The 20,544-nt window shown below is 49.0% G+C and overlaps 1 protein-coding gene across 2 annotated transcripts in view; it reads right to left on the reverse strand.

The window, feature by feature from the left end:
* LOC126544103 (T-box transcription factor TBX10-like) overlaps positions 1 to 20,544 on the reverse strand; it is a 116,147-nt gene that overhangs the window by 32,121 nt on the left and 63,482 nt on the right. For both annotated transcript variants that reach the window (XM_050191315.3, XM_050191316.2), the window contains exon 2: positions 1,541 to 1,997. In XM_050191315.3, the coding sequence (XP_050047272.1) occupies positions 1,541 to 1,997 (457 nt within the window). The remainder of the gene's footprint in view (positions 1 to 1,540; positions 1,998 to 20,544) is intronic.

A 20,544-nucleotide genomic window follows, 5' to 3' on the forward strand; every position in this document is an offset into this window, starting at 1 on the left:
CAGGCCAAAAGGCTAACGAGCAAATAAAATTGTGACCATGTTCTAAAGCCTTGCAGCCCTCACAGCGTGACTGCAATGTTATATATACACACAAAGTGCGCAGTTGAGCTAGTGGATTGAGCAACTGTTCGAGAAAAGCAGCGCAGCCACAGGACCAACGAAAGACAGTAAAGAACACAGCGCCTGCTTTGTTTCATCATTCATTGGTCCTGTTGCTGCATCGTTTTTTTGTTTTCCGAAATGAATTTCTTACACATGGCTCTGCTCCTCCATTTTGCCGTCTAATTTGATTCGATGGCAAAAGGAGATATGCAAATCGATTAATACTGCATCGAAATGCAAATAGATGCTTGCACCGCCACTTAACGCCATTTATTTGATGCAGATCGACCTGCAGTGCCTGCGGTTATGAGCTCGTGCGCGAAGTTAACGTTACGCGTTCCGGGTCAAGTACTCGCAGTTGCTTTCGCCGAACAGACTACACCGCCTAGACTTGCAAGACTTTAAAGCGTAAGCTTTCGAGAACACGGTTCGGCGTACACCTCTATCTTGTTTTTTTCTTTTTAGCGCACGTTCACACTTGGCGAGAGCGACAGTGAGCGAAGCGGCAAGAGCGGACGAAACTTGCTCACTGCCAGGAGACAGCCTACACTTGCCGCCGCCGCCGCGGCCGTCGCCACGCGCCGACGCGCCAAGATGTCTCGTGTGATTAGATGCCCGACCGATTGTATTCGCGCCGCGGTTTTCCTCGCGGCATAATCTTACACGCAGGGCGAATTTGCTAATCGTATTGCCGCGATGTGTCTGAAGGCGGTCTGTCGTTTTTTTTTTTCTTTTTCCTCCCCCCCCCCCCTTTTTTTTTGCGGCACGAGCGTGGATCGACACTCTTGTTTCTTGCCCAGCACTTCCGTTTCACCTCCTAAGACGACCGGGGACGAAGCACAAGATAAATCAGACAAAATAGCAAAAATATAGTACAGAACAAAATTCACGGGTTTCCTTACAGATATGATACCAGAAGATAAGTTTAGTTAGATGTTGAGTTACTGAAGTGTTTGGAATAATAAGAATTAATTACAAATCACTGTTTACCTCACACCAAAGCACAGAATCGTAGACTTTTAGAGACCCGTTACGTCAGCACAACTTTGGCGAAATTCCTGGAAACCCGGAAGTAGAAAGCGGAAGTAATGACGTCCCTAATGACGTCACACGCAAGAAGGTGGCATGATATTTACCCGCTAATTATAGGAAAACAGTTGCTTCCGAGTTCGGTGTGCGTTCGGCTAAAATTAATCTATGGAACGCCGACGCTTAGGTGGGAGTGCCATCATGAGACACTTAAGTCAACTAAAGCTTAGGGTCGCATATATATATATATATATATATTGCTTCGTTGTTGTCTCATCAGCAGATGCACGAAAAAGCCTGAAATCGGATAACCACGCGTCGCAGCGGCTCACAGCACTTCCAAGCACGTGCCCGCGCCGCTTGCCCTCACGCGGCCATAACGTCCGTATCGCAAGCTGCTCTTGCTCACCTTCCTGTCTTGGTGATGATCATCTCGGTGCCAAGCTCATGGAACTTCTCCCACAGGTCTTTGGTCTCCAGATGCGCGTCAGCGTTCCTCAACTCGTCGCAATTGCAGCGGGGCAAGATCTGGGGGTTCTCGACGCGCGCGGAGCCCTTGGAAGTCCCGTCGCGCTGTTTGCCGGGCCGCGCGCCACCGGTCGCCGCCCCGCCGGACTCGGCGACGCCGGGCTCGCTGTCGGGCCGTCTCGCGGGGGAGGCGAAGTCGCCGCCGGGCGCGTCCGCGAGCTCGTCGTCGGCCAGCGACGAGACGCTCGAGGGCGGCGACGCTTCCAGCCGCGCCGCTGCCGAGCCAGGGCCGCCGAAGCGGCCCAGGAACTGCAGACCGGGCGCTCCAGACTCCGGAGACGACGCCGAGCGCCGCTGGGTGCGAAGCAGCACGGGGCTGCTTGGCTCGCAAAGCTTGTCTGCGAAAGGAGAAATAGACGGGCGGGCTCGGGGTCAGCACCTGTCGCGCACTTCCGTGGCGCAATCGGAAGAACGGAAGCGCGCGCATGTAAACAGCGACCGCGTTAACACCAGCACCTGCTTAAATGGCAGCGCCGTGCAGCTCAAGCGCAGCTGTCGCAACACTATGTAGAGGTATCGCTATACGTAGTCCCCATAATCACGCGAATAACGATCATTATAGCACCGCTCATAATTCGCAAGTTCCATGCCAAGCGCACCAGACACAGATCGTGTGTTAGAAGTTACCATTTACAGCAGATTTACAGAACACCTGGAACCTTGAACGTCCTGTTGTCTACAAATGCACACGACGACGCGCAAAAAGCGCACTGCCTACACTTCTCCTTATCAATCAACTTCGTTTTCCATCTCTTATGTATGAGGCACGAAAATTGCCTCTGATCCGACACCACGCTCACGTTGCCCCGTGTGACAGGTCATTCTTCCGCATCCACACAGTAGTAGACGAAGTCTTTGAGGGAAACCAGGGTCCAGCAGCCCTCACCCCTGCGGTCACGTGTATACGTTGAAGGCCTTCACATAAGGCACGCAGTGACGGCCGCCTCGAATGCATTCCTCGCTGGTACGGGGCGCCGATATCTATAACATCGGCCCCGACTTTGCCAGCTGCACCAACTGACGCATATGTGGGATCTGACGCATATACCTGTGGGATCTGAAAAGGCTGGCCTGCTCATTATCGTACGTGGGGTTTGCGGGGACTGCCGTCACAGTAAACTGTATACATACCTCCATTTATGCATGCCGGGCAGTTGCATCGGTTTATGCAAGTTGTCCGGAGTAAATGCCCAGCATAAATAAAGTGGGACGAAAGATCACTCATGAAGTTAACAGCATTTTCCGACGAGATCACTATCAATAATTAGCGTTAATTAGTAATAATAATAAAATAATGACCCACGCATCAATGAAGTTCCATACGTTGTGTTGAGATAAGGGAGAAAAGATTAGATTGTGGGGTTTTACGTGCCAAAACCACTTTCTGATTATGAGGCACGCCGTAGTGGGGGACTCCGGAAATTTCGACCACCTGGGGTTCTTTAACGTGCACCTAAATCTAAGTACACGGGTGTTTTCGCATTTCGCCCCCATCGAAATACGGCCGCCGTGGCCGGGATTCGATACCGCGACTTCGTGCTCAGCAGCCTAACACCATAGCCACTGAGCAGATAAGGGAGAAAGTATATATATATATATATATATATAGTAGTGAGAGCCCGCAACTTAATTGTATTAGCATGTCCCATGCACAGTCATAAGCACAGTAGCTAGGTGAACTATAGACAGACTTCATTATACAGTTATTTAAAAGGCCAAACACCTTTAGGATCTCCTGCTGTCACACGATCTTTCGATCGGACTTACTGCACAGTCATTTTCGAAGACTCTTGACTGCGATCCTACCGTATTTAGATTCATTCACGCTTCCGGCTTTGACCGCGCTTTACTTCAATGATGATCGGCTTTAATCATGATAAAAACTATCCCTTTGGCATGGGTGTGGCTGTGAAAGTAATGACCTCAATTGTCTGTCAAGAAAACGCCACAACACCAGCAACGAAACAAAATGAGTGTTTTGGAAATCAGCGCAAAGAAACAATCGGCACGTGAGAAGGAAGGACACAAAGCAGCGCTGATTAGCTGAGGCATTCAGTCGTAATTAACATCCTGCACCCATAAACTGCCGCGTCATGCAAGTTTCTCATGTATTATTCAGAGAGGCCGACATTACCTGTATGAGAAACCGAAACAGATTTTCCTCTAATTAAAGAAAAGCACTAATTATTATTTTTCAATTAATTACGTTGCAGCACGTATTGCAATTTGCGGACTGTAGCCGGTGGGTATATGCGGCTACATATCCGGCCGGTATATCCACTTGGAATGAATTTCCAGAATGATACCAGTTTGGATATGTGTATATGCACCATATGCACCATATGTCCGGCATGGGCCGGACATGTAATGAGGAGGGAAAATAACCGATGGTCACTAAGAGTTACGGACTGGATTCCAAGGGAAGGGAAGCGTAGCAGGGGGCGGCAGAAAGTTAGGTGGGCGGATGACATTAAGACGTTTGCAGGGACAACATGACCACAATTAGTACATGACTGGGGTAGTTGGAGAAGTATGGGAGAGGCCTTTGCCCTGCAGTGGGCGTAACTAGGATGATGATGATGATGATGATGATGATGATGATGATATGCACCATCTAACTCGCCGTAAATGCGCACTGTTGTTCCACCCATTTTTTAACAAAACGCTCTTTTACAGATTGAAGCGCAAAAGTAACTGGAATGTTCATATATTTCGTCCCACACTTTGGGAAATTATATCTCGAAACTGGTATCATCCTTCGAGATTCATTTCAACTGGCTACGTCTTGCAAACGTTTCTGCCGCAGGGTAGCCAACCGGACTCAGTCCTGGTCATTTCTTACACCGTGGGCCTGGTTAACCTCCCTGCCTTTCATTTATCATTTTGCTCTCTCTCTCTCTCTCTCTCTCTTCTGTTAACCGCAGCGTTCCTCAGCTTCAGAGTCCCATGAAGACTGCTGCCATGGGCTGCAGAATGCAGGAAAACTGCTTCCGGATCATCACAGTCTGCAAAGTTTCGATTTGAATCAAAATAGATTCTTTAGCAGGGAAAGTGCGTGTCGACGGAGCTACTTCTTGTTCGGGTGATCAATTTTGCAAACTCTCTTCGACGAGTTGGACAGTCGACCGATTAGTTGGCTGGCGCGTGTCGTCCGCAAGCACCGCGGCCAAGAGCGCACGCGCTCAGAGAGCGTCTGCCAAGAGGCCATGCAGAACTGCAGCCCCGTTATCGCGCCGCACTAGTACGCGCTATCGGGTCAGAACAACGGAGAGCCCAGCGCACTTGTCCGCCCCCCCAGTGCCGAAGAGTGTCGATTTAGGTTTCTGCGCGCGAGATCGGGAAGCTCAATGAGCGGCACGCGAAATTCAACATCACGGCTCCTCTGCGGCAGTTCATTTCGAGCGGCGGCGCTTCGATTATTCAGGAAGAGCCCCTCCCAACTTCCCGAGATAGGCCTGCAACGAAGCAGCCCCCGATCGGCGAGCCACCGTGTCGCCGCTGCCTGGGTATAATTCACTCGAGCGATTAACGACAGGTCGGCACCGCTCGCGCAGGCCAGCCGAGGCAGCGGCCCAGTCGTACGCGCTCGCTCGCCAACAATCGTCTGATCAGTTCCACTGATGGTCGTTATTAATGGACCTCAAAGAGTTTGTCATTCGCTCTCCAACGCGAGCTCGGTTCTCTATCGACAGGGAGACGGGGCCGTCTGTCACGATTCAGACATGATTTGACAGTTGTTCGTCTGAGCTTCGCGGGCGCGCACTCTGAACTGCGGCCCGTCGCTTCGTCTACTATAGTCGAGATCGATAATTTATGTTTCGTTTGGAGCTCCAATCTGACAAGTCGGTTACATGGCGACGCCTGGAAACACACCGCAGCGGCAGAACGCCGTGGCACGGGATATATACTTTCGCAGCGCGTGCAGCCGCTGCTGTCTGCAGACGAATCGCGGCTGAAGAACACGGTGCAGGCCGGTGGGACGTCACTCATTCCAGCGCATCTTGCGTAGTGCGCGGATGTTACACCAGTCGGAACATTTGCAGGGCAGGTAAGACAAAAAAACCGTAAGAAAGCTATCAAGAAGAATACTGAAAGCAGAGAGATCTTTAATAAACGAACGAAGGATAAGCAGAGCGACAAAAAGTTCCAAGAGAGATCCGAAAAAGCAAGCACTTCCGCAACCAGAAAATGACACTGCCAACAGCGCGGCGTCGAAGCGGGCTGGCCGTTGGCAGCCATGGGGAGGGCGCTGGGCTATGTCTCGGGGGAATTAAACGTTCCCTGATAGCGTTTGCACGCCCGTCCCCCCGAGCTAGGCCGGGGGGCGCCGGCTTTGAAATTTAATAATGCCAGACCGCGCGCGTTTTCAGCGAACGGCGGAATCAATCGGCCAAAAATTGGATTACCAATGGCGGAGTGCGACTGCAGCCCGAGACGCGCTTTCGACGCTTCTCGGGGCGCCGAGCGAGAAGCCGCCGCCGCAGCCACCGCGCTGGCCGCAGCGGCGGCTGCCAGCAGCAGGCGTATAAAACAGGTCCGTTTACAGACCATCAGGGTAAAGTGATACGCTGATGGGGATCATCCGCGCCGCGCGCTGCTCTGGATTTTTTTTCTTGCTCCTTTTTTTCTTTCGCCATGGCACTTCGCGGAGGCCGCGCTATGGGCCCCGAAATTAGGTTAGCCCGCGCGATATGTCCGGGCCCTTGTGTAATATACAGGCGTAGACGTGATAGTGAAATCTCGGAAGGCGCGAAGGGGTTGAACCGCGTCGGTGGTGCCGCGGGCGCTGCAGGCGGTGGTGCTCTTGTTTGGCGCGATTACGCTGCGCTCCCGCGGCACTCCGAAAAATGAGCGCCGGGCGCCTGCGGCCGCCGCCGTATCGCGCGCGGGGCCCTTCCCCTGGGGGCATCAGAAAAGCAAACCCTCCCCCCCTTCCGCTGTAGATACCTTGCCATCGCCCGCGCGGAGCAACAGGGCGGCTGTACCTGCTTCTCCGCTCGCTTTAATTGAAGTGCTGGCCAATTTGCGCGCGTTGCGGCGCGCGCTTTGTGACCTGTTTTGCAATGAATTGACGAGGAAGATCAGCGGCCACAGCAGGGATGATAACTATAGGTGCAGTGGTCTGGAGACCAGACCCACTGACAGCGATCGCGAGTTCACGAACTCGATGAGACGAGCAGAAGCCACCGGCATGCATCTGAGGCATTTCTTGTTCGCGGGCATAGCGATAGTGGCTGGTGTTGGCAATGCAGAGCTCCGGCGCTATACGCCTGCACAGCTCCGCCGCCCTTCTTTTTAACCTGCGGCGATGACGACAGACGATCGAAAGCCATGATCATTTTCGCGCAATGTATCGCGTGTTGCACAACGCCGTGGTCACCGAGCGTGCAGCGAAAGCGCGCCTTTTAACTTGCGCACTCTTGTTGTGTGAGGTCCCTCGGGGCTGCTGCCATTACATCGGCATATTTTTCTTTTACTAAGAAACACTGACGATGTTCGCAAAGGTGCAGTCGTGGTGCTGTCGATATCCTGAGGGATTGCGCAGGCCCCATATTCGGGAGAACCCATCGGCGTCCCGCCATGGAAAATATATATATAGTTATTCGCGCACTCTTTCCAAAAGCTTGGGAAAAAATTTCGCGCCAGCGTATGCAGGTTGAATCAAAGAGAACAATATTCACAAACGGCAGTGAATACTAATAGATAAATAGTTCAAGCACGCAGTTGTTTTTGTTTTTTGTTTTTGTTCTTTTAGTACGAACGGAATGTCGATGAGGCCTGTGCGCGATTGACTTTTAAGTAAAGATGTTGTTACTAAACAGAGCTAACCAACTGCATATGCATGATATAACCTTTCACAGCTTGTCTTACATGTAAATTCAGCCACGTAAGATTTGTTTCCAGTGCAGGTGTTTTATATATGGACGCTGTCTTCTTATTTCATGAGTAACAAAATTCACAAGCACGTGCTAATACGTGCAGTGGCAAAGAAAATCGCTATGTAAAATTTTTTATTAACTTTACTTTTACATCTCCTATATACTAGCAAAGATTACAAAGGGTGCATGAGATATAAATGGATTTGCAAAACATTTACTATTGATTTAAAAAAAATATTAAAGTGGACGAAAAGAACACTATTCATCGTCCGGCGATCGCGACAGTTGCTCTGTTTGCATTCAAGATAACATAATAATAATCGCAACTATTACGGAATGACCCTAGCAGTCAGGCACAGCTTTAACACTTTCGATGCCTAGCAATAACTGCCCATACAAACTGCACGACTCGTCTAATTAATTTGGCAACTTGTTTTGCTCATTGATCTTCAACCGGCTACGCTAATGAGCACTGAATTCACCGCAGAGATGCTTTATTTAGCGTTAGAGCCGCTTCCGTACGTGTCGGCGGGTCTCAGACGCGTGCAAAGAACCTAAGCGTTCGACAAGAACGACAAGGTTTCCAAGACGAAAACGAAGTCACACAGCAGGAGTTCCAAGATGAAAATTAAGTTCCCGTAAGCCGGGGGCACAATGGAGTTTCGTGCTGCTCTATACAAGATCGTCAGGATCAGGTTTTCGACCGTGGCGGCCGCATTACGATGAGGGGAAGATTTGAAAAAGAAAGAAAGAAAGTAAAAATAGAAGACCGAAAACACAATCTTGCGGTTTCAAGGACGGCACTCTAACTACTATATGACGAGGCCCATTTGCGCAAGCGAACACATGAACTGGACGCTGACAAACGCCGACGGATTCCTGTCGGCGCGTTTTTGTGCACCGTCTGCCACAGCCGCTGATCAAGACACGGCGCTTACCAAAAGGAATGTGACAAGAACAAAAAAGTCAGACAGTCAGATTACGCATAAGTGCACTGAAATGGCTCACAACGAGAATCACATATACAACAAATCGAAACAGTCTTCTCAGATAAATGTAGAAGAGACAACTGACAAAGCAGGTCACATAAAACACATCAGGACGGAAAGCCAGCTCAAGCAATGAAGCAAAGACAAATCACGACACAGTTCACATAATTAAGGCTCACTAGAACGTAAGGTCAGCTCTCATACGCTAAATACAGAACGCATCAAGTCAGGTCACTGAAATTCACATGAGCCAGCTTGTCATTTCATAATTAGTATATATTTGTTCTATGTGAAAGAGTAGCTGGCGCCGCCTAAAGGCCGCCAACATCCCCTAAATATAATGTATTAAAAAAAAAGTCGCCCTGTAATATGCTGGTGTACTTTCACGGCGGTGCGCTGTTTCTTCGCTACATGGGCGCTTGCATTGCTGTGCATGTGCTGTTTGCTGGATGGGTTCGTAAAGCAAATGCGAAGAGAGAGAAACAGAGAAAAGGCAGCGTCAGCACGCGTTTGCTTTGCGTATTGGCTACATGCTTATTCTGATTGCGGGGTGCCTCTTAGCGTAGTAGGACACAAACGACATGGCTTCCGACATTGGGCGGCTCAGACTCTTATGCGGAGGACACAGAGTTTCATACGAAGCATACTAGAGGGAAATGTGGCGCCAGTGTCGATGTCTGCCGCCGATATGGATGTTCAGCCAGCGTAAGAACGATGGGCAGTGTGCATGGATTTAGTCCAACTTAGTACTTCGGGCTTCGGACGGCCTTGCGAAGTCAAGAGTAACCTTCCTGAAGCCAATTTTCCGCCTCGAATTTGCTATATGGCAATATATATATACTCATCTACCTTCTAATATTTATTGTTAGATGATTTTCAGAGGTTCACAAATAACATTTGTTTAGAGTATAAAAAAGAATTAAACATGGTGCGTTTTCTCAAATATAATCTAAATTTAGCGACACGCATATTCGAAAAAGTCGACATTCATTTGTGAATCGGCGCTATATAGGGCCAGGCACGGCTGCTGTACAAAAATAAATAAATATATAAATAGATAAATAAGAAAAAGAAGAAAGAAAGAAAAAGAAAAAGTGAGAATGCGAGTGGACTAACCAAACAATTGATGTAACTGTGCGATTTAAATTACCTGATAAAGGGACTTTGTTGTGAGTAAAACACTTGACCGTTCAAAAGGAATGTTGCACGGCAAGCACTCAACAAAAGAGAGAGAGAGAGAGAAGAAAGAGCCGCGATACTCCTTTTCGACAATCAGGGTGGTCATTTGGTCAAGTTAGTTGCTCATAGTAATTGCTTAAGCACTGACAGACACGCAAAATTATCAGTGACGCTCGATACTTATGAACAAAAAACCAGATACGCTAATCTTGCCATAACATCGCCAGAACTACAATTATAGGCCCGGACTTGCTAGTGATATAATAGTAATAATATATGGGGTTTTACGTGCCAAAACCACTTTCTGATTATGAGGCACGCCGTAGTGGAGGACTCCGGAAATTTCGACCACCTGGGGTTCTTTAACGTGCACCTAAATCTAAGTACACGGGTGTTTTCGCATTTCGCCCCCATCGAAATGCGGCCGCCGTGGCCGGGATTCGATCCCGCGACCTCGTGCTCAGCAGCCCAACACCATAGCCACTGAGCAACCGCGGCGGGTCTTCTGATATGGCGCACTCGTATCCCACATAGGGTCGACGCCCAGGCTTCCAGAAGCGAGGAAATCAAAAGTTGATGCTTTGTTGTTCGCATACCTGTGCAACAAACGTTCTCAGATAGAAAAAAGAATAGTACACTAGAAGTTACTGCTGCTAAACGACGCATCTGAAGTTTGACTTTGGCGGTTTACAACCACGATTGAGAGAAACGAACAAACAAAGCGAAAAAAATAAATAAACACGACATGTGTGCGCGTCGTGCCGTCATTTCGCGCTCAGATGTGCAAACTGGGCGAAAAGAAAAGGCTGGGGACGCTTCGTCAAGCAGCAACGAGAAAGGGCGCGCGCGCGTGAGAGCGCCGACGAGGCGTGTTGGACACGCTCGGCCCGACACCCCCCCTTTAAACCCATGCGTTCGAGCCGGCGTGGTTTTGTTGTGCTAATCGCGAACCTTCTCGCTTCCGCTATAGCCTCGGTCGCTTTTTTTTTTTTTTTTTTCTGCTCGATTCACTCCTCTCTCTCCACGGCCTTTTCCTCCGCACTGTATGCGAGGCTTTAGATGCGACGGCAGCTGCCGAAAATTCCGCTTCCCGCGCTGCCTGCGCGCGGAGGAGCCGCAGTTGTGTCATGAGACGGCGTTATTGGTGGCGCTGGAATTAGCGCTGTTAATGCCTGGCCGCAGTATATGCTCGGTATGCAGTACATCTAAACTTCGAAAAGGACTGCAGTAACCAGAATACATCGACGGAGAATACTTTTTTTTTTTTTATTGCCTGCCACCTATCAGCAACTGTACGATCAATTCGAGCATCTCGATGCTGTATCTCAACATGCGTGAGCCACCCCCTCTGAACTATTGTGTCGGAAACGGTGGAAGAAAAAAAAATAGATCTATGAAAGGTGCTGAGCGCAAAGCAAAATGCAAACTTGCACAAGGGTGAAGACAATCACGAGCTATAGTTTATTTATTTATTTTTTCGAGATTTTAAGAGATTAAGAGATTTTAAGAGATTCCGCGCAAGAACGGCATTAGCGACGCACCTGCGAGGACGAAATGCTGCTAAATATACGTAACCCACAGGCACAACTTATTTCCCCATTTCTTGTGTCTAGAATACCGGGATGCGGGTAGATGCTAGGATTAGTGTTTTAAGAGAGAGAGAGAGAGAGAGAGAGAGAGTACAGCCGTATAGTTCGTCATGTTCTGCGAGCTTTCGCTTTCCTGGCGGGAACCAAAGCGGAGGGCTTCCGCTGTGCCAAGTTTCCGTATTACCCCAACGATAAGGTAATACGGTAATTCTCTGCCTTGTAGCAGAGAATTACCGTTCAGTAATGCAGCATGGCTGAAACTCTGCAGGGTTGCTCTCAAAGCGAAAGCATGTAGGCGCTTGTTTAAACCAACCTACTATGAGTTTCTTTTTGTATTTATTTAATGCGTAATCATTCTTAGGCGACTCACCCAAGAAATCTGTCCGTCGGTCTCTCAGTCCGTCCGTAACGCATAGCACGACGCACTCCACAAATAAAAACAGAATAAATTCGAATGGAAAAACGTTGGTGGTGGTGAGTTTAGAACCTACGACCCCACGACACAAGCCCAGTGTCTTACACACTACGCTAAACAACCACGCTTGCAGCAGGTGAATAGACCTGGACCATATGACTGTGCCGTACCGGCAGTACAAAACAAATGTCAAACAACAGTTCTTATTAAGTATTTGTTGAAAGATATGGTGATGGTGCAATAAAAGGCATCTCTAGGGCCACATGTAGCCGACTTCGAACCTTGTAGACATCACGAAAATTCTGGTTTGGCAAAATTGATGCTTAAATACACCACATCCCCGATGCGTTCCGGTGGTCGCGCGATGCGCCTTTCGTTGGGGCGTTCCTTCACCGACCGAAATGCCACTGATCTCTGAGGGCTCAAGCACTTCGCGTTGCGCAACACAGACAGATAAGTAGTCAATGAGTTGATAAGGAGTGATGAGGGGTTATATGGGTCTCATCACGGTTGGTAATGGTTCGACATCATCATCACCAGCCTGGTTAGGCCCACTGCAGGGCAAAGGCCTCTCCCATACTTCTCTAACTACCCTGGTCAAGTACTAATTGTGGCCATGTCGTCCCTGCAAACTTCTTAATCTCATCCGCCCACCTAACTTTCTGCCGCCCCCTGCTGCGCTTCCCTTCCCTTCGAATCCAGTCCGTAACCCTTAATGACCATCGGTTGTCTTCCCTCCTCATTACATGTCCTGCCCATGCCCATTTCTTTTTCTTGATTTCAACTAAGATGTCATTAACTCGCGTTTGTTCCCTCACCCAATCTGCTCTTTTCTTATCCCTTAACGTTACACCAATCATTCTTCGTTCCATAGCTCGTTGCGTCGTCCTCAATTTAAGTAGAACCCTTTTCGTAAGCCTCCAGGTTTCTGCCCCGTAGGTGAGTACTGGTAAGACACAGCTATTATACACTTTTCTCTTGAGGGATAATGGCAACCTGCTGTTCATGATCTGAGAATGCCTGCCAAACGCACCCCAGCCCATTCTTATTCTTCTGATTATTTCCGTCTCATGATCCGGATCCGCGGTCACTACCTGCCCTAAGTAGATGTATTCCCTTACCACTTCCAGTGCCTCGCTACCTATTGTAAATTGTAAATGGTTCGACGCGGATGGATAAAGCGCGAAAGGGCGATAAGGGCTTGCAATAGACGGAGTAATTCTTATAAGGTTGATACGGGCCAATAAGGGTTGATAAGGATCGGATAAAGTCCACGGTTGATAGCGGTTGGATCATGTCCGATAAGGTCTATAAGATCATGTCTGATAAGGTTAATATAGGCAGATAAGGATTGATAAGGGTAGGATCGAGTCCGATAAGGTTGATAACGTACGATAAGGGCACATAAGGGTTTATACTAGTCGGATCAAGTTTGATAAGATTGATAAGGACACCAGGGTGGGTAGAGATGAGAAAGTGGCAAAATGCTTACGCATACTTAGACAACTCCAGTGCAGTTTCTGCATAGTTTTTTGTTGTATATGATGCCTTAGCCTAGCGGTGTACCACCTTTTGCCTCCCTCTCTAGAAATAAACTTAAATAAACTTAAATCATTATTATTATAGTTGTTGTTGTTGTTGTTTTCGGTTCTGTAGACAATTGTGCAAGGGCTGTGAGATCAATTATCTCGGTGTACTTTTTGGTGCGACCTTACACTTTTCTTTTCACACTAAACGCGTTGCAATGCGGGGTATGCGGTGTTGGTGGTGGTGGTGGTGGTGGCGGCGGTTTTACAGCAGACGGCGTTCGTGGCATACATAGCCGGCAGTTGTTTCGCCTGATCGAGCCTCCTATGAGGTTGGGATCGGGGGTCTGTCACCAGGTGTGTGTGTGTGTGTGTGTGTGTGTATGTGTGTGTGTGTGTGTGTGTGTGTGTGTGTGTGTGTGTGCGTGCGTGCGTGTTGTGTGTGCGTGTGTGTGTGTGTGTGTGTGTGTGTGTGTGTGTGTGTGTGTGTGTGTGTGTGTGTGTGCGCGCGCGCGCGCGCGCGTGCGTGTTGTGTGTGCGTGTGTGTGCGTGTGCGTGCGTGCGTGCGTGCGTGCGTGCGTGTGTGTGTGTGTGTGTGTGTGTGTGTGTGTGTGTGTGTGTGTGTGTGTGTGTGTGTGTGTGTGTGTGTGTGTGTGTGTGTGTGTGTGTGTGTGTGTGTGTGTGTGTGTGTGTGTGTGTGTGTGTGTGTGTGTGTGTGTCGTATTGCGTGCAAGATCATCCGAGAACACAGACCTTCCCATGTTCCTGCCTGTCATCACCAACACTCAACTGTCCACAGAACACTGAGTCTTTACAACGCTTACTTTCTTAATCTTGATATTTGTCATATCTCGCTGCCATTGTTCTTTTCCGGGCTTTGCGTTGTTGTTTCATAGCTTCGCACATTGTTCAACTGCCCTTCTCCTCCTTCTTCTCCACCTTGCGCCTTGTTATATGTATACACTCTTCTTTTCAAAATTGTTCTTTTTACGGATTTTTCTTTTGGCTTATATTCCACCACATTAAAAAAAAAAAACTTTTCGTTGTACGCGTGCGCCTGCACTCTGGCCGTATAGTTCCTGGGCACGGTAAATAAATCAGTGATTGCCATTATTATTTGTATTATAATTATAACCGGTTCTCTATCTTTCTTGCTTGGGTTATGCTCGGGACATCATCATCTTCATTTTCTCATTCCCGCTGAACTTAGCGCTTCTTCGTGGCTCACACCGTGCTCGGGAGACGCGTCCAGGGCTCGATCGATTTCGCTCTCGACCACTCTATAGCGTATGCATTTTTCTCTTCGCTTTGCCGGGTTACGTCACGACCGGCGACGAGCGGTGTTTGACGAGACTCTACGTGACAGGCGCCGTCGGTGAGACTACGCAGGATCGACAAGATTCTTATCACAGCCTCGCTGAAAACAGCCTTACGCCGCCTGCGTGTATTTTCCGCTTAAAAGAATGCATCCGCGAAACATTGCGGTCCCTTCACTCGATTGAGTTTGTTTTATTGACCGCTTGGTTGTTGTCTATGTTTCTCGTCATCACACGGATTTGCGTCGTGCGCTTATCGTTGAATGGAGTATATTTCCGCGGTCTTCGCGGGCCATGCAGAATTCCAAGTCGGAGCTGGCGGTCGCCTTCTCCTGTGCGTGCATGCATGCACGCGGCCTTGGTATACACGAAGCTATGTACATTTGACAACCCATACTTAATCAACTATAGTCCAACAACTTACTTCGGTAGAACGAACATGTGTGTGGTATACCTTGTTTCTAGCAACTACGAAAATGTTTTTTTCTTTTCCTGCGGAACACTTAACGCAAACAGAAAGCGTAGATCCCATATTTGAGAGCAGGATTATGAAGTGTTTGTTATTATACTGGGTGTCTTTTTCTTTAAGGTCCAAAATTTTTAAAAGTTGTCTGTGGCAGATAGTGCAATTGTAACCCTTGATGTAAACTACTCAATGAGGCGGTCATCATTTCTATAACAAATCAAAAAGCTTAATTGAGTAATTAACACAATGACGCAAATTAACTTTTTAATGAATTGCTTTACGGCAAACATTTAAATCTACGAATTATAGCCGGTGAGCTCGCAAGCCGTATTCACTTGGAACAAATTCTCAGGACTGCAGCAGTTTCGAGATATTAATTTTCTGTGTCCGACGAAATGCACTGGCGTTCCAGTTACATTTAGGAAAACGCTGTTTTATGCATTGAAGCACGATAGTAACTGGAACACCAATGCATTCCGTCGGACACGTTGAAGATTAATGCCTGGAAAATGGTGCAGTCCAGAGAATTCGTTCCAAGTTGATACGCCTTGCAAACTCACTAGCTAAGATCTGTAGATTAAAATATTTGCCGTAATAATTAACTAAAAAGTTAGTGAGGACAATTATGGTAATCATTTAAATAGGCATTTTGATTTCTCGCAGAACTAGTGGCCGCCTCATCAAGTAATTTAGATCAAGGTATAAAATTGTGCTATCTGACACAGGCGACTTTGAAAAATTTTGGACCTCCTAAAAAAATAAAAAAAGGACACCCTGTATAATCGAAGCAAGCTGACAGTGCTTACCGCCGTCATTGCCGTCCCTCTCACTGCGAAGGCACCGCCTTCGCGAGCATTGTTTCTTATGTCCATAACGGGAGCACGCAGTTCCACATACTTTGATTATTATCATCACCGTCTCGCACGCTATTGCTGTTGATTAGCGAAAAATTATTCGTCGTCTCACGATTATTCTTCGCAGAGATACCACCAACATATTCGCCTTATGACATGTGCAGCCCGTTCCCCTGGCAATAGTAATTAGACATAGGGCGTGCTCACGCTATTTAGGTCATCACCAGAGCTAAACAGAGTTTTTGGGAACAGCTCTTAATTGTACACGTAACATTGCTATCACTGTAGTATATATAGATACGGTGAATTAAAAGCAAAAAAAAAAAAAGAAGAAGAAGAAGAAGAAGGCTCACAGCTTTGTCAGTTAAGAGCGCGGGTCTTCGATTCTTGAATCGGTTTTCGATTCTTGAATTGGCGAGTGTAGTATACGTGTTAACTTCGACCTGCTTTTGGTCGCTTTTCCTTAATTCTGCGCGATAATGTTGAATTTGGACATTGCTACGTCGGCCAGACTCTGCGATAGCTTGGGTGCAATTTTGTTGAATCCATGTTTTGGCTATATTATTGATCAGAATTTTAAAAAATTAAATGCACGTATGAGATATGTATGTGTACATGTATGCTCCTTTTTCCTTACAACATTACCCACCGTGGTTGCTCAGTGGCTATGGTGTTGGGCTGCTGAGCACGAGGTCGCGGGATCGAATCCCGGCCACGTCGGCCGCATTCCGATGGGGGCGAAATGCGAAAACACCCGTGTACTTAGATTTAGGTGCACGTTAAAGAACCCCAGGTGGTCGAAATTTCCGGAGTCCTCCACTACGGTGTGCCTCATAATCAGAAAGTGGTTTTGGCACGTAAAACCCCATAATTTTTCCTTACAACATTACGAAGAGCGATTCATATGCTCGCAGAGATGAAGGAAAAAGTAAAAAAAGAAAAGAAGAAACAGTAAAATTGCATTTACCAACAATTACCGCATATCCAACGTGCGCGGCGAACAATATAAAACGTGCACACGTAATGTACGGTTTGAAAACATGCAATTATAATACGGACATCGCACACCAGTAGAGGATACATGAGACTGCATGCGTTCACGAACACTCCGCGCTTAGTTCAAATAAGCTCATGTCACTATAGAGCACGTGGTACCTCTATGCTTTTATGTGCTACGAATTCTGCTTAAGTATCGTGGAACGTCTCATACGCCTTTTTGTAATGTAAAATGTATAAAATGCATCAATGTAAAAACAAACACACACACACACACGCACGCACAAACACGTACACTGTATGATGACGCGCAATTTAGCATCGACGCACGCGCTTGCGGGTCGGCGCCGCACTCTGTGAGCGCATGTTTATAAGGCGGGAGGCGCTCGAGGCCTTCTTTTGTTAAACCGACCCATAGCTGTGGAGCAAGAGAGAAAGAAGGGAAACCGGAATTTTGAGGGGCGATCGATTTACTGCGCGCACATAACGAACTGCATGCAATGTGAGGTCCGCAATCCGCAGGCGGCCGCGGAATTCCATCTCGAAGCTTCCCGGCATTCGCTAGTCGGCAGAGACGTTCGTCGCTCGGGGAGATGTTTCCGAAAACCCTTTTCGCCGCTGGCGAGCTGGTGAATCGGGACGTCGAAATTACAGGTCGCGAGGCGGCAGCTTCTGTTAGGCCGCCCTGTAATTTGGTCGCTTCTCATATCTCAGCCGCACGCGTTCCGCAAACCGAGCAGCTTTGCGACGCTCCAGTGATTGCTGCATAAGAGTCGGAGAAAAACCAGGAAAAAAAAAAAAAGAAGCTCCAGAACACAAAAGCAGGATTCCCACGATCTGCGCGACGTTGTCACTCAGGGTCTGACAAGCCGTGGAATCGGTGCACCCCGGGGCAGGACACGCCGTGCGAGTTTGGAGCGACTAGCGTGCTCTGTGTCGCGCGCCATGCGTTGCCACGAGAACGTGGAAATTCTTCGTCTCTATATACGTGCGCGCGCAAAAGGCCGTTGAGTGCAGCTTTTCGAACTTGCAGTGGCTCTGCGCGTTTCAGGAAGACTGCGAAACGGACGTTCGGCCCTCACACTGCTATGCATTTCTTCCTTGGACGCCCAAATGCCGACACCGGCCGCACGAACGGTGCGCAGTTTAATGGCACCCATGTTCAGGTGTATGCATGACTGATTATACAGAGTGAGAGAGAGAAATGTCACAAGGGAAAGGTAGGGAGGTTAACCAGGCTGAACCCGGTTGGCTACCCTGCAGTATACAGAAAAACTTCAAACATTTATGTTACGATCTGAGAACTTGCGACGGTGCTACTTGCTACATGCGGAGAGACACAAGCGACGGAAGTAATTACAATGTATTTACAAGAGCAGCGCAGCCAGAGACCAAGACGGAAAGCAGCTCGTGCCAAACCCAGATGCCCGTCTTCATATTCCTTTGCGCCATGTCTCCCAAGCGCCTGTCGCATCGTCGCACAAGCCCCCGGCGGCAAAAGCGCCGTCCCGGTGCCGTCAGATATCCGTCCATAGCATGCAGAGGGTTATATAGGGCTTGAGCCTGGCGACGTGGACGATATCACTGATTGGACGACGTTGCGAGGCCATGGCTGGAACGATCTCGTAGGTCACATCAGTGACTTGACGAACCACGTGATATGGGACTTTGTAACAAGAGGAGTTTCTCGCAAAGGCCTGCTCGACGGCAAGGTGACCAAACCAGCACTAAAGCGCCATGCGAAAAGTGCACTTCATGGTGACAGAGGTCGTAGCGACGCTTCTGGTTCTCCTAAGATTATGGGGTTTTACGTGCCAAAACCACTTTAAGATTATGAGGCACGCCGTAGTGGAGGACTCCGGAGATTTCGACCACCTGGGGTTCTTTAACGTGCACCTAAATCTAAGTACACGGGTATTTTCGCATTTCGCCCCCATCGGAATGCGGCCGCCGTGGCCGGGATACGATCCCGCGACCTCGTGCTCAGCAGCCCAACACCATAGCCACTGAGCAACCACGGCGGGTTTCTGGTTCTCTTGTGACACTGATAGGCGAGAGCGTGGAAGTTATCTAGCGTGGTCGGCGCGAGCGATGGCATCACGGGCATATTCACTTGTCGGAGTCGTAATCGATGGTAACAAGGACTATACCTGTAGCGTGGGCTCACGGCCGTACAAGAGGTAAAACGGGTGAAAGCTGGCATTGTCAAGGCGAGAAGAATGATAGGCGAAGGTAATGTAAGGTAGAGCGAGAGAGAGAGAGAGAAGTTTAATGATACGAAATGCCGAGAGGTCGGCCTGAGGTATATCCTGAGGTCTAGCCAGCTACTCGGCATAGGGGGGAGGGGAAGAGGGAAAGAAAGAGGGAAGAAAGAGGCGCATGATGGGTGACAATGACGATAGAAGGAATATGTAGAACATATGGCAAGCAATTTGGCATGCTCAAAGTCTGCAATCCAGGCCCGTAATTTTTAAATAGTTCAGTAATGCCTGGATGGCCTTGAAACTCGATTGAGCATCTGGCCAAGGGCCTAAAATAGCGTCCTCCGACAACGGTGCGCTGTCGAGACGCGTAAGGTCGTTGTCCAACCTTTCACGCTCTTCCACGTACTTAGGGCAGTCACAAAGCACATGACCTATAGTCTCAGTCACATTGCACACCTCAGTGTGGAGACTCGGTGCGTCGCATGAGGAGCGCGTATCCGCGTGTAAACGCTACCCCCCGCCTTAGTCTGTGCAGAAGACTGGCACGGCTGCGTTGAATTTTCGGTGGTAGCCTAAAATTCATGGTAGGGTCCAATCTCTGGAGTCGTCTGTGGCGATTATCCGGGTTGTCCCAGTGCTTTGCTGTCAATTTTCGGATGACACTGGAGAGGAGACAGTTGGCGTCCGCTCTTGAAAAAGGAATTGAAAGCAGTGACTCTCGTTCTTCGAGTGCTTTCTTCGCTTCGGCGTCGGCCAGTTCGTTGCCCTGTATACCACAGCGACTGGGAATCCACTGACATGTGATGTGGTGGCCGTTTTCTTGCGCTAAAGTGTAGAGCTCGGCAGTTTGAATAGTGTTACGTTTCGCCTACAACGCGCGGTAATGCCGGCGCGGATGCAACGGACGCCGGGGCTTTGTTCAAAGCGGCGGACATTTTGGCCCGTCCGACGCCGCCGCGACGCCTACCCGCCAAGCGTGTCCAGGCGTGTTTCAGTGCCACGTGTCTTCGTGTGTGCGTGTGTGTGTGTGTGCCCTCGCTTGTCAAAGCGCGGCAGCCGGGGAGCGGAGTTCCCCGAATGAGGAGCCTGGACGTCTCTCGGCTCAACTGTTCACGCCGTCGTGTGGGTGAAGGTTGGCGATGCGTCACTACACTCGGTTCAGCAGGTCTCTCGGCCCGACAGTTCGCGCCGTCGTGGGCTCCTGCTGCGCCGTCCCGTGACCTTCATCCCGTGACCTTCCCTCCTTCCCTTTTGGACCGCGACGCCGGGAGTATAAGAGCAGCTGCCCCCGGACGCCAAGAGAGAGGCTCCGATTTGTTCTGTTGAGTTACGTGCTCTCCCGTCTCTCCACTCCGGTCGACCTGACCGGCCGCTCTTTTGCTATGTTAGAATAAACCAGTTGTTCTGTTACCAGTCTTCTCATGCTTTGCCGGGACCTTCGGATGCTTCCAGTGCCCCAGGCCGCCAGGCCA

The sequence above is a fragment of the Dermacentor andersoni genome, chromosome 1 (genome assembly GCF_023375885.2).
Source record: "Dermacentor andersoni chromosome 1, qqDerAnde1_hic_scaffold, whole genome shotgun sequence".
Classification (NCBI taxonomy): Eukaryota; Metazoa; Arthropoda; class Arachnida; order Ixodida; family Ixodidae; genus Dermacentor; species Dermacentor andersoni.